At 45.3% G+C, this 19,714-nt stretch overlaps 2 protein-coding genes across 2 annotated transcripts in view; one reads left to right on the top strand and one right to left on the bottom strand.

Moving 5' to 3' along the window:
* LOC119168200 (tRNA (guanosine(18)-2'-O)-methyltransferase TARBP1) overlaps positions 1–9,423 on the bottom strand; it is a 45,298-nt gene extending 35,875 nt beyond the window's left edge. Inside the window, exons 1-7 of the mRNA XM_075867440.1 lie at positions 8,094–9,423; positions 6,108–6,314; positions 5,963–6,015; positions 4,603–4,703; positions 3,826–3,961; positions 3,658–3,754; positions 1,947–2,154 (exon numbers count right to left, since the gene is read on the bottom strand). Coding sequence (XP_075723555.1) covers positions 1,947–2,154; positions 3,658–3,754; positions 3,826–3,961; positions 4,603–4,703; positions 5,963–6,015; positions 6,108–6,314; positions 8,094–9,164 — 1,873 coding nt within the window. The 5' untranslated portion in view covers positions 9,165–9,423. The remainder of the gene's footprint in view (positions 1–1,946; positions 2,155–3,657; positions 3,755–3,825; positions 3,962–4,602; positions 4,704–5,962; positions 6,016–6,107; positions 6,315–8,093) is intronic.
* Positions 9,424–9,610: 187 nt separating this feature from the next.
* Positions 9,611–18,782, top strand: LOC119166818 (uncharacterized). Its single transcript, XM_037418184.2, has 2 exons — positions 9,611–9,952; positions 10,770–18,782. The coding sequence occupies exons 1-2, from the start codon at positions 9,764–9,766 to the stop codon at positions 11,679–11,681; spliced, it is 1,101 nt and encodes a 366-aa protein (XP_037274081.2). The 5' UTR covers positions 9,611–9,763; the 3' UTR covers positions 11,682–18,782.
* Positions 18,783–19,714: the final 932 nt, after the last annotated feature.

The raw sequence follows: 19,714 nt of genomic DNA on the forward strand, positions 1-19,714 counted from the left end.
AACCAGAAGTCAAACAGGATCCCTACCCAAAGCCCTGACTAAGATAAGCTAGCATCTACGCCAAAATGTTGGTGCCAGTGACACTCCTTCTTCCTAGTTAACACTGAAGCCAAGATGGCTCCACCAGCACTTTGATATCAGTATCTCTGATTTATTTTTATAATATTTCTTAATATCAATAACCTAGAAATAGGCTAAAGCTCTTCCACATACAGTTTGTCTTTAATGGGGCCCTGCGATGCATTTTCTTCTGCAATCTGCAGCATGGGAGTTCGTGTAGTGCGGAACACTGAAATGAGCTGAAAATTGGTACATGGTAACGGAAGTTATTAGCCTTCACACTTGAAAACCCCCACAGACAACAAGATAAAGAAGTTCTTTTTTGCATTTCACTCTCCCACTGACATCAAAGGCCATTTACAATCATCGCGCACCCCAAAAAAGGCATACTGGATGACTTGCCTCGTTGTGGTAGTTGTGGAACGCTCTTAGCATTGCTTTTCAAATCTTTGCACTCTTTCAAAACAGAAATCCTTTTGTATCAGGGGAAGCATAGAGGGTGCTTTTATAATTTTTAGCGAACAATAGTGCGGCCTGTCTGGAACTGCATAAATATTACACGCGACTTGTCGCCTCGAACCAATCAAAACGCATGACCAATGTTGTCACAAAAATAGCCATCATGTGTCTCTGCAGTCTGAAAACACTGCGGTTTGTTTTATTGACATTGCTTCTCATGCAAGGACATCGGTGCATTCCACAGTTTGAGAAGAAGCGATGGAAACAACACAGTTAATTTGTGTCACAGAGCACTTTTAAATGAGTAATGACACCAACTTTCACAGCTGAGTTTACGATGCCGTACAAATCTCCTGAATACAGAGATGGCTATGAGCAAGTGTGAAGCTCATTAAATGTTGCTGAGATATATATTATTTCTCCATTTATATCGATTTTTGCATGGTGCACCCACTGATATAAACACCATTGTGATGTCCGGCTACCGTATGAATCCTGGTGACTTCCCACACCAGTATGGCTAGTTGCGATCACGTCAGATGCCAAAACATTTGAGATGGCCGTCTGTGCGTCAGTAAAAACATACATAATGGCTCCTTCTGCATCACTAACGGAGATAAAGAACGAAGAAGCTGCGAAAACTGGACGTGAAGCTCATACACATGATGTGAAGCTCACACCGTATTGTGACGTCAGGGTATAGCTTTTAAAAACATACTGTAATTAAGAAAGGGAAAGAAGACAGCCACCCGTTTTGTAGCATGAAGCCACAAGGAAATCCGTACGGATTTCTCAGAGAGGAAAGCTTAGTTGTTGAAAAAAACGTCCAAGTCCAGGGTTCAAACCCGGGACCAACACCTTTCTGGGTTGACAACTAAGAAGCTTTTCTTTCTGAGAAATCCGTATGGATTTCCTTGTGACTTCTCGCTACAAAGCGGGTGGTTGTTTTCTTTCTTTTTCTTAACCATTCCACCACCTTGTGGGTTTCCGCAGAACTCATTTGCGATACTGAATTAATTTTTCAGGGAGCATCCATGCTTACTAGAGCAACTTCTAGGCTCTTGGGATCTTGGCTTTTCTTTTGACGAAAGAAAACATGAAAATTTTTGTGTCAGTACCTCATAATGTCTTGTAACCGGTGACCGGTGGTCACGTACATGCATCTAAAAACAGCAAGTTTAAGTTTACACAAGGCGATCTCTCGGCAGAAAAAAAAGAAACATAACGGAGACCCTCCGGCAACATGCAGGGAATTCACCCCAAAGTCATGTCCACCACCACCACCACCACCACCACCACCAACTTGAAGTGTGTAACGGTTTGTGCTAAAGAGGAATGCTCTGGCAACAACAGCCGGCCCATCAGGAAAACTTGCCGTGCCGTGCAAGCCTGCTTCGCCGGAGCACCGTTCAGGCATTGCCACTTACAACTGGCTTCGATAAGATCCTTAACTGAGTGTGCCAGAAAGCTGGTCACATCGGCCGGCCGGAGGCCTGGTTCTTCAGAGTCCTCGGTCAGGAGGAGCTCCCGCAGCGCAGACACCGTCCCTTTCCACTGAGCCGTGCCTCTCGTCATGACCTCCTCCTGATCGAAGAGGCCCAGGAAGGCCGACAGCTGGTGGTACGTCACTTTTGTCTGTAACAAATCCAAGAATGTTAATTATGCCACGTTGTCGTGGCATCAACAAAGGCGGCACAGACAACTTGTCCAAAATTAAACTGTTTGTTTGGCCAAACTTGTGGCCGGTAAACGGAAAGTCGGCTTACAACGACACACGCTGGCACTGATAGTGTTGAACAGAACGTGGGACGTCGATTGACTGAGAAGCGGTGAAGCGTTTCGGCATTTATGCATGTGCCATCAAATATTCCAGCATTATCCCTAGTGGCAACGTAGGTTCCAGAATAATCTGTAATGTTCATGTCGCACACATAATCTTAAGAAAATTATCTATTACAGTCCTGAAGCTTCTCAAACACTGCTGTCGTGGTTCCCGCTGAGAATTGCAGTGTAACAGGGAGATAACAAAACTTGAGGAAGGAACGTGGCAATAATAATTCTTTGTTTGTTCGCACTGCCAACCCAAACAGCGGCTTTTACAGGAGAACAAGTTAATACAGTTGCACAAGAAAACAGACAGTGCTGTGTGGTACGTCGAGCAAAAAATGGCCAGGCAGTATTTATAGATAGTGACACAGAGCAAAGCAAGCAAGTTCATTTATGCTGAGTGCATTGTAAGCATAAATCAACAAAAGAAAAACGGCAAAGCATTAAAGTTGATCACGAGTCAAAATACATTGAAAAGAGCATGTCAGAAAAATAAAGTATGTGCCGTGATGCGATTGTTTCAGAGGAGATAAGTGAATCTAAAGCTACAATAACAGTTCTGATGGAGGAACATGTCGCTGCACTTTGTAGTTCATTCTATTTTTTATTTGCCTTAGCAAAGAAGCTGAAATTGAATGTGTCATTCTGGATAACTGCTGGCTGGATGTGAAAACTGTGCCTGTGTCTAGGGCACAGTTCTGGAGAAATTACAAAGAATTCAAATTAGTTTGTTGTAACGTGGTCATGAATCAGGAATATAAAGGTTCTGTCACATCAAACCTTAGTTCTAAAGTAAGAAATCACTAGCCTTTTAAAGTAAGAAAGTTTGTATTGTTACATAGTACAGATGCAGAGTGCACGTACTGTTATTTATTAAATACGTACCAATCTCGGGCTTTACATCCCAGAGCCATTAGTTTAAAAGAGACACCTTAGTGCAGAACACTGGAAATTTTGACCACTTTGGTCTCTTTAGCATGCACTTAAATCTAATCATGCAAGGCTTTAGCAATTCGCCTCTGTTTAAACACAATGGCCGCGGCAGATATTCGATCCCATGACCTTCGGGTCAGCAATCAAGCCACACAACCACTAGACCTCTACGGCCAGTAAGGAACAAAAACTACCCACTTCCAAATCAAGAGGGACATTGTCACGAACTTGAACAAAGTGCTTTACAATGTCATGCAGTCCAGAATCATTCGATACCATCTCCCTATCGAGATTCGTACCAAAATTTCCACACCAAAATCACTTAATAAGGTGAACCAAAACTTTATGGCAAAACTATACGCAGTTTACCGCACTTACCGGATCAAGTAGCCGCAGGCAGATGACCAACAAATAGCACTGGGCAGCTGCACGTAAGACAGGCTCCTGGAACCGCTGTATGTCAACAATGATGGCCCTGGAAGATGATGTTTCATCAGAACCGGCCAACTAATTGTGTGCACTGCAGGAAGAAGAGAAGCAACGAACCCCACACTGACTAGCGCCGAGTCGCCCAGGATTGGCTGCTTCTTGAGGCCGAGCAGGGCATAGCTGATGTACATAAGGGAGACACCGTTCCAGGACTGCTTTGACAGCGCCGCAAACAACTTTTCAAGGAAACCTCCTGCATTGTGTTGAAGGAAAAACTGTGCGATACTTGCATACACTGCACGCTCGCATTGGCAATCAACACTGCAGGAATGTAGCGTTCATCATTGCTGTGCTTACTGCACGGCCGTAAGCATAGTAACTATGGTCCAGCCATGATATAAAACTGTGCACACAAGAAGAGATATAGTGACCTCTTAGAAATTTTGGCTTGCATCAGTTATTGACTTAAGTTATCGATAAGCTAATATCTATTAAAACGAAGATCATGCCATGCTCAGAAGTACAGTTGAACACCTTAATAAGAGACACATATGAAGGAGCAGTTGTTTTCTGTTATACAAGGTGTCTCACATGAGCAGGTAACCATGTTCTCCAATTCTGATCGAACCCTAATCCGACGCAAGCGCATTTGTGTGTCTCTTATACCTGAATGTCTCTTATATCAGAGTCTCTTACAAAGGAGTTCAACTGTAAACAAAATCAACGTGAACAGACAGAGGAATACCACAATAAATTAAAATGCTTGCTGTTTTTAACTATACCCTAGTTAGAATATTGATGTTTGACGCATCTCCAGCGCTTGACAAAAATAGGGGGAAAAAATGGAGAGACACAAAAACTAAACAACAATAAGGAGCTGTGAATATTTCATACCGAATTTGTTCACTGTTGACAGAACGTCATGGCAGTGTTTGAAGAAGGATTCAAGGCTTTGCGCCAGACGGGCCGGGGAACCAAGCGGATCGGTGTCTTCCCTTGAGAGAAGAAGAAAAGGCTAGTTTTAACATATTTAAAGTAATGTGTTAACATAGACTTGTAAAATGTGGCCCTGAATACCTTGAAGTGTTCACCTATTATGGTAATAGTTGAACACACAACTGCCAGAAAAAAAAACGATTTGTAAGATGTTCGGTAGAGCACCCAAAATGAAACACACAACTTCTTTTGTTTAATGTCATCAGAGAGTGCGTAAAATTTGTGCAATACTACGTGCCAATAGCTGGCCCACAGGGCAGAGTAACAACTTTTATTTATTTTCATGCGCTTGACTTATTTGGGCAGTTACATCGCTTCCTCCAGAAAGGCAAAATGAACAGTTCACTTGAACTTCCTGACTAAGGCCTTTACCTTGATAAAGCACCAGTAGTTGCTGTATAGTTAATATTTTTAAAAAAGTAGCACAAGTACTGTAATATCTCACTGGGCAGTGAGATATTACATCAGTGATTTCTGATGACAGAAGACAACTATTGTAATATAACATTCCCAAACTAGTGTAAGGTTTTAATTTTATTCTGTGAAGCATGCCACAGTAGAACTTCCACTTGATATATGATATGTTGGGTTTAGCGTCCTGAAACCACCATACGATTATGAGTTGCCGTAGTGGAGGGCTCCAGAAATTTTGACCACATGGGGTTCTTTAACGGGCCCCTAAATCTAAGCACACAGGCCTCAAGCATTTTCGCTTCCATCAAAAGCAGCTGCCGCAGCCCGGATTCCATTCCACGACTAGCGGGTGGAACTTCCACTTGAAATCAGTCACTTGGAAAAATGTTGGTTGACAATTCAATCGATCGATTGAGACTGAATGAAAGACAATGTTGGTATTGTAGCAGAAGATGGCCTATATTAGCCGCCTTAGCAATGCTTTAACCGTTTCAAAGTACGAATTTCCCGTCTCCCCTCCTGTTTTTCTTTCAGCTTGGGCAGCAAGTCGAGTTTTCAAGTACAAACCTACTATTCTGCAAAGAAACGTTGCTTGAAAGTAACACTAGCCAGTATAACTCTACACTAACACATACTGGTTTTACCCAACTAAATGTGGTAGTTGAATTTCCCATGAGCTGTTAAGGGTCAGCCTACATTTTTGGTAAGAAACGATGTTCTATTACGGAATGTGGATGGAGGATAAGGAAGACATCTCAGGTTAGGTTAGAATACGTTAGGCACAAGAAAAAAAGTACCAGTCTGATAAAGCTGCGAATAATCAAGTAAGTGCCGCATCACACACCTTGCAAAGATGGCACAGTCATTCAAGGAGTGTGTGAGTGGGCCCAGTACAAACTGCAACAAGAAGAGCCGTTAACACGAGACACTTCCACTGACATCTGTATGCCAAACGATAATGCTGCAATGTTTCAACAGTCCCCTCTCACCTTCTCCATGTCGTTGTCAAACATCAGCTTAACCAAAGCGGGGGAGCTCGTGAACTTGGAGATCGCCCACTTGACCACAGTTCGGCTCTCGTGCGTCAACATACGGTTGAACACCAGGAGTGTCCAGGAGACGTGGACCTTCAAAGAATTCTCCGCACGTTCCAAGAATGATGAAAACTTTGCCAGCATCGGCTTCACAACGTGGGGCTGAAATGGATCAGTGCCACAGCTTGTGAATCGTATTTAGGACACGTCTGTATGGTTTCAAAAGAATCATCACCGATTGACGGTAATCAATAACAACATCAACGCAAAATTTTGTTTGCTGAATAGAGACGCTCTTCAGCTAAGTTTGCAGTGTTCTTTCATTGACACACCCCGTTACCAATTATAGACATTTAAAATTTCAATGCGGCTGTTCATAAAAACAAAAGAAGGGGAGAGGTTATCAAGAAGATGGAAGCATGAACACGTGAAAAGTTCTTGAACATGAGGTTTCACTGGAGGGACCGTTTCAACAAATAAACTCGTCTTCTCCGCGGCTGAAACCCTGAAGAATACAAGCGTGCTTGAACATTAGAGTTGCAGCCTTAAAGAAGACAAGTCCACCTGTCAAAACGTTGGCTCCAACAATGCCCCATGTTCAAGAACTTTTCATCTTTTCAGGAAAGCAAACAACAACATGACCATTTGAATTGAACATTCACCATATCCCATGTCGTCACAATATAAGATTCTCATAATCAGTTTTTACTAGTATGGGCATGTCGCTGCTCATAGATCATGGTGACCAAATTGTGCTGGTGGGCTAGTTGATTTGTCACGATAAGTTTGAACAGCACAACTGAACGCAGACAGAGTAGAACATAATGTAGGTGTGGGTGTTCTACTCTGTGTTCAGTAGTACTGTTCAAAGTTAGCGTTGCATATAATGTTATAATGTTACAAGAAGTAATGTAGTCTTTCTAATATTCAAAAATGGCATAACAAAAGTTCTCAAAGCCCTCTAGGCTGTATGTTGCCTTTGATTTCTCTGGAATACAAATTATTCATTGTTTAGTTATAAAGGATTATTTAAAACAAACTTTTGGGTGGCATACATACACATCTTGTTTCGGTCACTTTACCTGCTTATGAAGCTTTACATTAATGGCAAGAGTAGGCGCCTTCTCGACAAAGAGTGCGATTTATTAGCACACCTTAAGCTAAAGGTCCCTTTCAGTCTATCGTTGCACTGGTCTCATCAAAACCCACTTTTAGGTGGAGAATCGGGCATATAAATGCTCATAATTATGGATAATGTCACCATGTAAACACCTTTTTTCCTGCATCTTTCTTACAGTGTCAATAAGAAATAACAAACATCGCTACAGGTCGTCAGAGAAGAGTTTCACTAGATCATATAGGTATATCGGGTATTATGATATAGTCAAACTCTTCTGTAAGCACGTTGGCAGGAGGGTGCAAAAGGGGCTCTTGCCTTCTCCCCCCATGCTGCACGAGCAGTTGCTGCCTCCCCACCACGATGCGACACGGGTTTGCTACCCTCAAGACCAAATCCCGCCAATGTCCATGCTGATATATCAAACTATTTGTGTGCACAAGCGAAAGCCTGTTAATTGTAATTGTGTATAAGTGAAACTCCTCACACCTGGCATATGAATTTATATGACACTTGTATGCACCTTAGAGGTGCATACAAGTGTCATAAAATGTCAATGTGTCCTTTTGCAAGACTTTGCAAGTCACATTGATGCCCCCGCAGTGCAAATTGAAAGTGAATCGCATACATTTAACGTTAAAGATTGGCCGCAGAAAAAAAAGCACTAAGAAGTGACACACGATACAAGCTGTACTACAGTGCACCACACCACTCAGCACAGAGATTCCATATTGGAGACATGCCTTCGGAAAAATAATGCACCCTGAGTGGCATGCCAGGCTTTACTGAAGCACGGCACCACTTGAGGTGACACTCAAACGAACCTGCTTCTCTTCAAGCACTTCCAGGACGAGAAATAGTTCTTGCCAAACAGCCATCAGCTCCGCCGCTTCGTCCGGGTTCCAAGAAAAAAGGACGCCCGAGAGGGACAACTTCTCGTCGCAGCAAGCATCCAGGACATGTTTCATGACGTACATCGACCTCTTTCGCGTCAAGGAATCCGGGTGCACCAAGCCGTGCTGCAAAATCAGCCAGAAGAGGTCGTCGCAGACTTCCGTGGAAGAACTGTCCTCGTCGCTGCGGAGTACGGTGCGTCGCAGGTACTGCGCAAGCCCGCAGAGTATCGCGAAACCCCCTTGGTGCTTCTCCTCCAGATACCCATTCTCGTTCGCTTCGAAAAACGAACGCACCACCTCCAGGCCTCTCGTGACGAATGCGTGCAAGTCTTTTTCACGTACGGCAGCGAGTTCTGGGACGTATCTCGCAATTACCTGAGACACGATTGCCGGTTTGCCTACTTTCAGGGCCTCTAGCATCAGCTCGGACAACTTTTCGAGACGTCCAGAGATGGCGAATTCGTCGCCCACTCGAACCAGCGCTCGACAACATTCGAAGCACAAGTTTAGGATCGGCAACGAGGGTTCGACGGTGTCGCTGACACTGTCGGAGATGAACGTCTCCACTGCACTGGCGACGCAGTCGTATGCCTGCCCGAGTTCGTTTTCTCCGAGTATGCTGGCGCACTTGAGAAGCGGCGGCACGACGTCTGATACGGTCGCCGTAAACACCGGAGAGTGGCCCAAGTTGGAGGACGACTCGCGGAGGATACCGGATACTGCGGGTGTTACGACCCGTACGAGCCGGCGCAGGCCGTCGGCGTAAGTCTTCCTGACATCCAAGGACGCGCCTTGGGCGACGCGAAGACATGGGTCTTGGAGAACTAACCTAGTTGTGCGAATCAGGGAATCGCGAGGTGGCCAGGACCCCGAATCGCCGCTGCCGGGGACGCGATTAGAGTAGCCCCGCCAACAGCTTTCGAGCTTTTCCAAGAGTCCGATCACCTCGTTGTCACCGCAGCAGCCGGCAGTGATGAGCGCGAAATCTGCCAGCTCCATCCCGGAAGAGTTCACACAGGTGTTCCACAAACGGGTGTCCGGCAAGCTCTGTTGGAACTTGGACGGGGTTGCACACCTTACCACCACTTATATCCGGGTCGCATACTTGCGTGTTTACACGAAACCGAGGTTACCGGCGGCGCGCACTGCAGCGCTGCAAACAAACAAATTACTTGTCAATCCGTGCGTTAACCCTTCGTTGTTCAAGTGCCAACCCGAAAGCACGTGTACCGAGCTAACCGAAACGACCACAAATAAATGCACACAATCATCATCAATACATATGCAAAGTAGAAAAGGATTTACGTGTGATATGTCCCTGGCGCGTTAAAATATATAAACACTATAACTACACGCAGTGGTTTGGTTTTTAGCCAGAGTAGTAATGAATCCAACGACGCTGCTTCATTTTCTGATAAACGAAAAAAAAAAAAAAAAGAAAGATGTTTACGTTTACATCTTCACATCTTGTTTACAACATGGCCGCCCTGTAACGGAGATGCAGAACGGGAGTCAACTCCGTTCTGCTTTTAGAAGCTTCGCTTAGTCAAATTTATTCGCTTTTGCAAGGGAACGGTGCAAAGGCGAACGCTGCAAAGATGCCGGCGCTGATCGAACGACCCAAGATGAGTCTTCAGATGTGGGCGGCCCTGAAGAACCACATCATGCGTGAGCGAGAAAGGAAAAAACAGGAACAAGAGGCTGACGAAGCGATAGAACGGTTGCGCCGGGAGCAGGAATTGAAGCGCAAGCAAGATGCCATGACGTTGGAAGAAATTAAAGATCAGGTGAGCTCTCGGGTGACAGGCTAATACGAAGTAGCCAGTGCTCGGGGAGAGATAACATGCTGCGCTGAGCCAGTACTTGTTGTGGGGAACGCTACCTCCACTCATTTAAAGCCTCCCGCAGCACCTGCCGCATTTCGTAAAAAGAACGTCGCGATCAAGTCAAATTGAAACGGTCGTAGAATGCGTCGTTGGTGATTGAAAGTGACTGAAGTTTCGTTTCTGACGCGTCCGTGTTGGCGGGAGATTCCAGGAATAATTCTGGCGTCGGGGGCACGGTCAGTTTCGATCGCGATTGGGCCTGTTCAGGATCGAATCGCTTGACCGTGATTGGCCCCTTACTCAAGCGTCAGAGGGTAATCACCGTTCAGGAAATCTGATCCCTATCGAGCTGAATCATGATCGGCAGTGCTCCGTGTGTATTGTTTTTTTACTTGAATACCTTTTCCACGTACCTGCAGTGCGCACAGCGAAATCTCTGTGCTACTAATCGTCTGTGCGTGACGCGGAACTACGAATGCGCTCAATGAAACCCCCTAGTTCAGTTGTTGCTAGTGCATGGAACATTTTACTTTGAACGTAACCTTTTATTTGGGCGGTATTACTAGTTTGCTGTTGCAGTTTTGATTGTTTTTTGTACTCTTATACTGGCCGGAATGTCACTTTCAATCCTGGCAGAGCTTGATTGGTATTTAATGCTTGGACCGTGACTGGCTCCCTTCTACAATTAGCACGAAGGAGGTAGTCTTGATCGTGTTTCAAATACGGAGAAATATTCTCACTACCTTGTATATTTGTTTATTGGGGGGACATGCTACAGGTGACGCAGTCGGAGAAGAAACTCAAAGAGCTGAAGGAAGAGAAGCATCAGCTTTTTATGCAACTCAAGAAAGTACTCCACGAAGACGACACCCGCCGCCGGGCACTCGACAAAGAGGCCAGTGAAGTGGCCGCAGCGCAGGCTGCTGCTGTGGCCAGTCACGCTTACGCCAATCACCAGGCTCTCAGCATTGTGGGTGGTGCAGGCCAAGCCCAGCCGCTTTACATCCAAAGCCTCGGCCGCACACCTGTCCTGTACAAGATGACCAGCCCGCAGTCCGGCGGCGCAGTCAGGACGCACCCAAACACGCTGAAACGGCCTCACACGCCACCGTCACCACCCCTCACGTCGCACACCCAGGGCGGTTACCAGACACCCCAGTTCACCTACAAGGCACAGGTAACCGCGTACGGCTCGAAGCTGGTTCCGTATCCGACAGTTGTGACGTCTGTAGCGTCACAGCAGTCTCCAGTCTACTTCACGCCTCACCACATCATTCCCGGCGGCGAAACAACAGGGTCGCCAATCTACGGCGCGTACACATCACAGTTTGCTACTTCTCACCCTTCAACAGCGACAGAGCTCACATTGAAACAGCACGGGGTCGTCACACCCACCTCGTCCTCGTCGTCGCAGCAAGGGCAAGGTTACACGCACATCTCGCAGCAGGCTTTCCAGAAACACATGGAGCATGGCAGCAGCAAGGGAACCGCATCGTCGTCATCATCGTCGGCCAACAGCTACGGTGACGAAAAATTTTACGTCCAGACGAGTGTGATTCCTCGGTCTTCGCTCCCAGGGTCGCTCGTGACGGGGCAGCCGGTTGTGTCCGTGTCACGCCAAGTGAACGGCACATTTGCTGGTCAGAACCGTCATCAGTACACTAGTCAGACAGGAACACGGTTCTATTGAACCCACCAAAGCACACAGTTTTGTTGTTGATCTTGCTATATTTTACTTTGGTTTTTTGTTTTGCTCTTCTTCTTATGATCATTTTTTTGGTATGTCTACTTTATTCCATGCCGTTCTTTGACTGGAATATGGCAGCATCGAGTCATACATGTCTGACATGTCAGGTTCTCCCTTTCTATTTAACTGTTTGGTTGGGGGGATAGCAGTAAATTAATAGTATAGTAGTGGCCGTGTGCATGACACACACATACACCACAGCATGAGCGTCACGCATTCACGTGTTGTGAATGTGCATCTTATACACATATTCATTGTGTTTTCTTTTTTTCCTTATTTGTTATTTTGTTTCTGGGGGTGTGTCACGAGGGCCATGCTTACGTCAAGTGCCATATGAATGGGTTTTTGCATATTCTCGTTATCTGCAAAATTTGCAGCTATCAGCTATTCATGGCATGCAGCAGAAACCTTTGCGTAATGAGCCCGCGCAAAGGCGGCAGGCTAGCCTCACTTTCCACAACGCATAGCTGTACATATATACATAAGCGACATGTGGAGTGCGCTGCTGTCATCACGACATATTCTCAAGCCCCAGGATCTGCTTCTGTTGTTCACTCGGTTTGAAACGAATCTTTATTCTTGCTATTCCAGAGCACTCGCACGTGATGTCCCAAAGTGTGGCAAAGCAGTGGTTATTTACACTGGCAGCCATTACACGCCTCATCTTCAGCAGTTGAATCAATGTGTTAGAATTTATTTCCAATTTGAAGGTTATTCACCTCAATCACATTCGAGGACTTTACATGGACTGTTTGAATAGACCGTTCTGTAATCAGTTTTAAGGACAGTTTCATATTATTGCCATGAAGCACACTGTTGTTACACACATCTTGCATCTGGTCATTAAAATTTCTTTTTATTCCGCGAGTGGTTGAATTGAGACCTCTTGTGTCGTTGATCTCGTGAAGTGATGTTAGCAATAGCCTTGTGTTTAGTTTTTGTGCAGGATCATAATTTGCTTTGCACATAGTAAAAGCAAGCACTTTCACTGAAATTACAAACTTTCCATTAATTGCAGCCAATATGTCTTTTATTCAGTCACATCTGCGGGTATGAGCCTTGTCCCAAAGTTCCTGTTGTACGGACTTTACTGTAATGTTTTAACATTGCATACAGTGACGTACAATATGTTATGTTCTCTATTGCATTGTGTTCGGCTTGCCAGTAAGACTGCACCTACATTGATACTAGTGGCACTTGAGAACTGCCATGTTTCCGGCAGTACTAATTTGTCTAACCGCCGAGTCAGTCAGTGCATGCAATTTATAACTGTAGCCAACTGTGTACATATTCTCTATATGCATGTCTCCGTGTCTTTTTGGCTCATTTATTGTGTATACAAATTGCAACTACTAATATTCTTGTTCGTGTAGGCGATTCCGTCTTGCACGCACTTTTTGGGCACTCCCTTTCACTTAGGCTAGGATGGCCACCGATACAAGTTATAACTCTTTGCTCTTTGAAAATGTTTTGCTAAAACGTGCCGTTGTCAGATAACGTAACAACGTTCATCCTCTGATATGCAATGTATGCATGTATCTGTTCTGAACACTCTTCTATGCAGATGCTTCGTCGACTATGGGACGCCCTTTTTAACTCAGCTTTTTGCAGCTGCTTCCATTACAGCCCAAATTTATCGCCTAACATGTACCGATCCCAAAGATGTAAAGTTTGTATAACATGCCAGCACTTTATTATAATATTTGTCATATTTACAAAGTGTATTTCCATTGTTTACTCATATGTTGGAAGAAAGGCGTACATATTAGGGTACTGTTGGTGTGATGGCAATGCTTCACCCCACATTATTCTTGTTTTATTGGTCAACAAACTAGTGCACAGTTGCACCATTGACATGTACAGTGTGGTACGCTGTTAAGAGGAACGCGTAAGAGCATTGGGCAAACAATTCCATGGCTGCAACTATAGACAGTGACAGATTAGTGACGTAGCTGCAGGTGTCACTTGAAAGGTGCATAAACACATACCAGTAAGCAGTGTATACAGACACCTCCCTGTTCGTACCGTCATCTGTGTGCTCGCATTCCTCGAGCTTTTTGCCTCAGAGCCAATATAAATAAGTGGTAAGCCTTTAAAAGCAGTGTTGATCTGCTGTGCCTTTCCCGGTGCATCTAAACAGTGGTGCTTGCCCATACATAATGTGAGAAGGGTGGTAAGGGTTGTGGCAATAATATACTTTGTGTACAAGGCTGGAAAAACCTTTCTCCTCATTCCCTTCTTCAAACTAGTTTGTGTGACAATTTGTCTTGTCTTCGCCAGGTCCTAACGTATCGGCTGCCCGCACGTGCGGTATGCGCCAACGGTATGCCTATTGTCACTGATCTGCCAGGTTTCCTCGTCTCCGTGAAAACAACACTGGGGAGGGATTGCTGTCTTCAATTGCTGAGGGGTAAAATGGCATACCAGTCATACCTTTTGAGAAAAAGATGCCCCTCTCATTCTTTAATTGTCCCTGATCATAGTTCGGAAACCTTTTGTCATATGGCGACGAATTGGGGTTCGTCTGTTCAGAGCTTTTAGTGGCAGCCACAGCCGGACTGCTCCCATTTTTTCACATATGCATACACGTTCAACTTGGCAGTGTGCCACACCATGCATGCTAGTAAAGGCCACGTTCAACTGGTGGTGTGAAGGATATAATAGTGCTTACAGCCTCTTGAGGTTTGTACATGTCGGAACGATGTCTCAGCTCACTTAGTGTATGATTGTTCCTTCGCTTGCCATGTGCTGTGCAGTATCAAAAGCAGAGTTCTCATGTCAGGCCTCGTCTTGATGACCATATCCTGCAATGTACATTTTTTTTGTTTTGGAGAATGCCGTTTTACCGATTTTAATTGAAGTGTTGTGTACTTTTCCTGCAGGCTGACCCTCGTTAACCTGCTCATTTCTCAGCAACTCCATTGCTTATTTTTTTAACATGTGTATAAGCTTCTGCTGTTTGAAAGCAACAAAAAACTAGCTTTGAACAGCTTTAGCTAAAGGCACGACTATAGCAAACAGGCTGAAGAATTTACATTGCCAGCTGATTAAGGTTACACTCACTACCAGTGTTCTGGCGGTGTATTCAAGTTAACAGTGGTTAATATAGGTATTTCACCATCATTATATCTCAATGCTCATCCCCCAATTGCCCTTTGTCGTATGGTCATTAAGGTGACAATCTTTCTGGTCCACTTTCACTTCTCATGCAACTTGTGAATTTGTTGAAAAATTTTGGAATTTTGCCCAGATCATGTATAGTTGCGTCTATTCGTTCTTTGTTCAGAGCCTGTCTGCAGTACTCCACCACTTCTTGCCTTGCACTTTGTTCACAATTAAGTTCTTGCCTCACGTGATGTTGTGTACAAAAGACGTGCCATCTGTGGAGACATCTTTCGCATTAATATTGTTACGAGAAGGAGGCCGACTTGGAGGGGTAGTCACCGATGTAATTACAGCCGGTTAGGCAAGCAGTGCCAGCCACACAGATTAGCTCGCGCCAGTCTATCTTCTTTGTCTTCTTCAACTCCATGCACTGGCACGTAGCATGACCTCGGCGGCGGAGGCACCGTCCCGGTGCTTTAAAGGTCGTTATCTGACGCATTCTTGTAGGGGCTTGATCCGCGAGACGTGTACAATATCACTGGGCCGCATAGTAGATGATGATGGATAGATGGGGCTGATCTCGTAGGCGACAGGTGTTACTTGACGCAATATACGATAGGGTCCCGTGTAATGAGACAGAAGTTTTTCTGATAGGCCCAGCCGACGATGAGGGGACCAGAGTAAAATGAGGGTACCGGGAGTGAAATGTACGTCTCTATGTTCCGCATCGTACCGACGGCATTGGTTGGTTTTCGACGCCATCAGCCGAGCGCGAGCGAACTGAAGGGCATGATCGGCTGGCGCGATCGCGTCGCGGGCATACTCGCTGGTGGACGAGGTGTCAGCTGAGATGGTGTCCAGTGGTAAAGCCAGCTCTCTTCCGTACAATAAGTAGAACGGCGAAAAGCCCGCTGTGACGGGATGAATTATACGTGAAAGTTGTGTAGGGTAAGGCAAGGTCCCAGTCTTGGTGGTCAAGCGACACGTACATAGCGAGCATATTTGTTAAAGTGTGGTTAAATCGTTCCATGAGGCCGTTTGTTTGAGGGTGGTAAGCGGCTGTCGGTGTGTGGTGCGTGGAACAAGAACGCAGAATGTCGGCGATGACTTGGGATAGAAATGTACGGCCACAGTCTGTGAGAAGCTGTCTCGGAGCACCGTGGATCAATATAATGTCCCGTAACAAGAAGTCAGCAACGGCGGTTGCACAGCTGGTCGGTAGAGCTCGTGTAATAGCGTGGCGTGTAGCGTAGTCTGTAATAACGGCTATCCATTTGTTTCCCAATGTTGATGTGGGAAAAGGACCAAGCAGGTCTAACCCAACACGGTAAAATGGTTCCGCGGGTATGTCAATTGGTTGAAGATGGCCAGCGGGTAGCAGCGACGGTGTTTTACGACGTTGGCATATATTTCACACGTGGCAGCGTATCGGCGTACCAAACGAGCAAGGCCTGGCCAGAAAAAACGGCGCCGGACGCGCTCGTACGTGCGGGATATGCCAAGGGGTCCAGCCGTGGGAGCGTCGTGAAGTTCGGTGAGAACACAGCGGCGCAAATGCTTAGGCACAACAATGAGAAGGTCGGGCCCGTCTGGTCAGAAATTGTAACGGTTAGCACACCCTTTTGAATGACAAAGTAGCGGACGGAAGCATCATTAGGGGAGGATTCCATACGGCTGATGATGTCAAGCAGCTCTGGATCACGCTTCCGTTCTTCCCCAATATTAAGGAAGTCGGACACTGACAAGATAGAGTTCCCCGTGGGCTAGTCAGTGTCCTCAGAATCGTCAACAGGGTACCGGGAAAGGCAATCGGCATCATGGTGTAAGCGGCCAGATTTGTAGACCACCGAATAGGAAAACTTTTGCAGGCACAATGCCCAGCGACCAAGGCGGCCTGATGGATCTTTCAGAGAGTTGAGCCAGCAGAGTGCGTGGTGGTCGGTAACTACCGAAAGTGGGCGTCCGTATAAATAAGGTCGAAATTTCGCCACCGCCCATACAAGAGCCAAGCACTCACGCTCTGTGATCGAATAGTTATGTTCAGGGGCGGATAGGAGGCGGCTGGCATATGCAATAACGCAATCATGGCCATGTTGTTTCTGAGCCAGCACTGCACCAATGCCATGTCCACTTGCATCTGTACGGATATATATTGTTATTATGCAGCAACTGCCTTGTCATCTTCTTGTATGACCTTACGTTTTGTCATTATGCAAGTCCCCTGCGTTGCAGCACTCTCCTAAACTGTGGAATGCAAAGTATCTGTTTGGAGACTCGCCAATTTCCAGAAGCATGTCCAAAAGCTCGGTATCGTCACGTGAAAATTTTTAAAAAGTAATATAAAGGCATTCAAGTACCAAGCCTTTGCTGCACTGAGGGTGTTGCTTATGATACACTGCTTTCCCTCCGGCATACACTTGAACCTCATTACAATGAACTCATCTCCGACATTAAGAAACTTTAGTTTTATCCTGTATTGGTTGAGCAAACATACTGTCATTGTGCTGGCAGTGTTCAAAACCGCTTGTTTTGTCTAAAGTATTAATTGTAGCTACGTTATACAGTGCAGTTAGATAAATGAATTGGATAAAAGGTTGCATACACCAGCTATCTTAGCAATGAAGGGACGATTCTGTTTGGGATTTCATCTATGTTGCAGAAGCCGTGGACTCATTAGCCTGCGAGCAAGGGAACTAGTACTGGATCACACAAAATTCATTACATTATTCTCTTGAAGCAATTAAACCCCTTTTCAGTGAAAGCAAACGTTGGCCACCTCACAATCCGGATGGTCACCCCGCACAGCTTCCAAGAGGTCTTCTTCTCTCGCCTATTGACAGTGACAGAGTGCAATGGTTCAATAGTATGCTTTTGCATACCATGCCACCTTGAACAGCCAACAACGGGTACCATTTGCACCATCGGTGCAGTGCCATATACTTTTCGCTCTCCCGCTGGTATGTTCATTATGTTGAGTGCTCTCGAAGAAAATCTCAAAGCGACATGCAGAGGCACAAAACTCAAACTTTCTACATCAAACGCTGGCGCCGCCACGGTGGTCTAGTGGCTAAGGTACTCGGCTGCTGACCCGCCGGTCGTGTGATCAAATCCCGGCGGTGGCGGCTGCATTTCCGATGGAGGCGGAAATGTTGTAGGCTCGTGTACTCAGACTTGGGTGCACGTTAAAGAACCCCAGGTGGTCGAAATTTCCGGAGCCCTCCACTACGGCGTCTCTCATGATCATATGGTGGTTTTGGGACGTTAAACCCCACAAATCAGTTCAATCTACATCAAACTCTGTCTTTGTAGCAAACTCAACATCACAGTTGTGTTAGGTACCACGAGGTGGTGCTAGCAGGTCGAGTAGTGCACCTTTTTTCCAGTCTCATTGGCAGCACTCTTGTCGTGTTGAGGATTCTGGAAGGAAACCTAGAACTGGCATCCGGTAAAACTAGGCTCAAGTTTCGTCCACAAAGCTTCATTTGAAGTAGAATTGCGATACTTTAGTTGAGGTTTTGTCTGACAGACGACTAGCGAGGTTCAAGCTAGATGATACACCACAACGTACGACGCCTGGTAGCTGCACTGATGAAGCAAGTTTCTCCACTTCAACATTTCTCACTCCCTTCCCAGCACCATACTTGAGAACAGTACAGCTGCTAACAGTTTATTTACTACCCTGCCATCAATTTTTCTGTACTCCTGCAAAGCAACCTAATTCAGAGCCTATATATATATACATATATCTATACAATATATAAAAAAAAATATATATATATACACTCATATATATACACATATGTATACAAGATTTTAGCGTGGAGCATTTTGCCAAAGGAAAGCCGTGTCATTTTTTTGTGTCATTTCTCTCCTGCCCAGTTATGTTTTTGTTGTATATTGACATTGCAACAATAAAGGGAACCAACATACTGTCCCAAAGCTTTTTGTTCAACTTTAATACACTTTTGCGAACGAATGGGAGCTTCTTGCAAAAGTGTCTGCGAAATGCAAGGTTTGTCAAATGATGCACTAATATTAAGCGCAACAGCATAAAGGTTGTTCTGTATTTGCCAAGAGCACTCAATGGTTTAAAGTAATTTACTCCACCATAGAAACCTCCTGAATACAGTGAAGGGCTCTGATCAGGTCTAAAGCTCGGCAAAGGCTATAAACAGGAAAAGAAGACGACGCAAGCTACCGAGAAGGATAGGCGGAAAGATAGAGCTTCACTTGGAACCGACTTTATTCTTGCAAGACTGTCGCAGTACATACACCACGCCACACATGCACAAAAGTGTACCGCACGTCAAAACACAACAACCGGCCACACTGGTTGCAAGCGCAAAAATCTTTCGAAGAGTCAACCAAACACAGCTGATCGCTGCATGATCGACGTATCACAACCACAGATGTCTCTATGATGTACTATGCGAAGTCTTTGTGCTTGCAGCATCAAATGTGCTTGTGGCTTGTTTCACTCTTGAGATTTAAATTTTGTTTTGCATAAAAGAATAGCACATTGTGAACTTCATGAGCCTGCTTGAAATGGTGAGCCTCGGAGAGTACAGGTCGCGAAGTGGGACTGTTGAACTTGTTTAACCCTTTACTGCCAAATGGCGGGGATTTGCAACGTACCGAAAAACTTTGAGCAAGCAAGTCACTAAATCTGCCTCTCTCTTTTTCAATCATGTATCAACAATATCTTGTTCAATCAGCTCTTTGCATCTACCAAGAATGGTGACTTGGGCAAATCTCGCCTCATATCTACATGCGCTGCAGTGCCTATGCAAATGTGCCGGAAGACTGTCCAAAAAAAAAAAGATCATCATGCTTCCTCGTTCAATCATTCTCTCAACGAGAGCTGCTAGAAG

Source organism: Rhipicephalus microplus, chromosome 6 (assembly GCF_043290135.1).
Source record: "Rhipicephalus microplus isolate Deutch F79 chromosome 6, USDA_Rmic, whole genome shotgun sequence".
Taxonomy (NCBI): Eukaryota; Metazoa; Arthropoda; class Arachnida; order Ixodida; family Ixodidae; genus Rhipicephalus; species Rhipicephalus microplus.

Bases quoted from the DNA above. Each gene is read 5' to 3' on its own strand.
- LOC119166818 (XM_037418184.2), top strand. From the start codon at position 9,764: ATGCCGGCGCTGATCGAACGACCCAAGATGAGTCTTCAGATGTGGGCG. The intron at 9,953-10,769 runs GTGAGCTCTCGG...GACATGCTACAG, and splicing joins TGGAAGAAATTAAAGATCAG to GTGACGCAGTCGGAGAAGAA.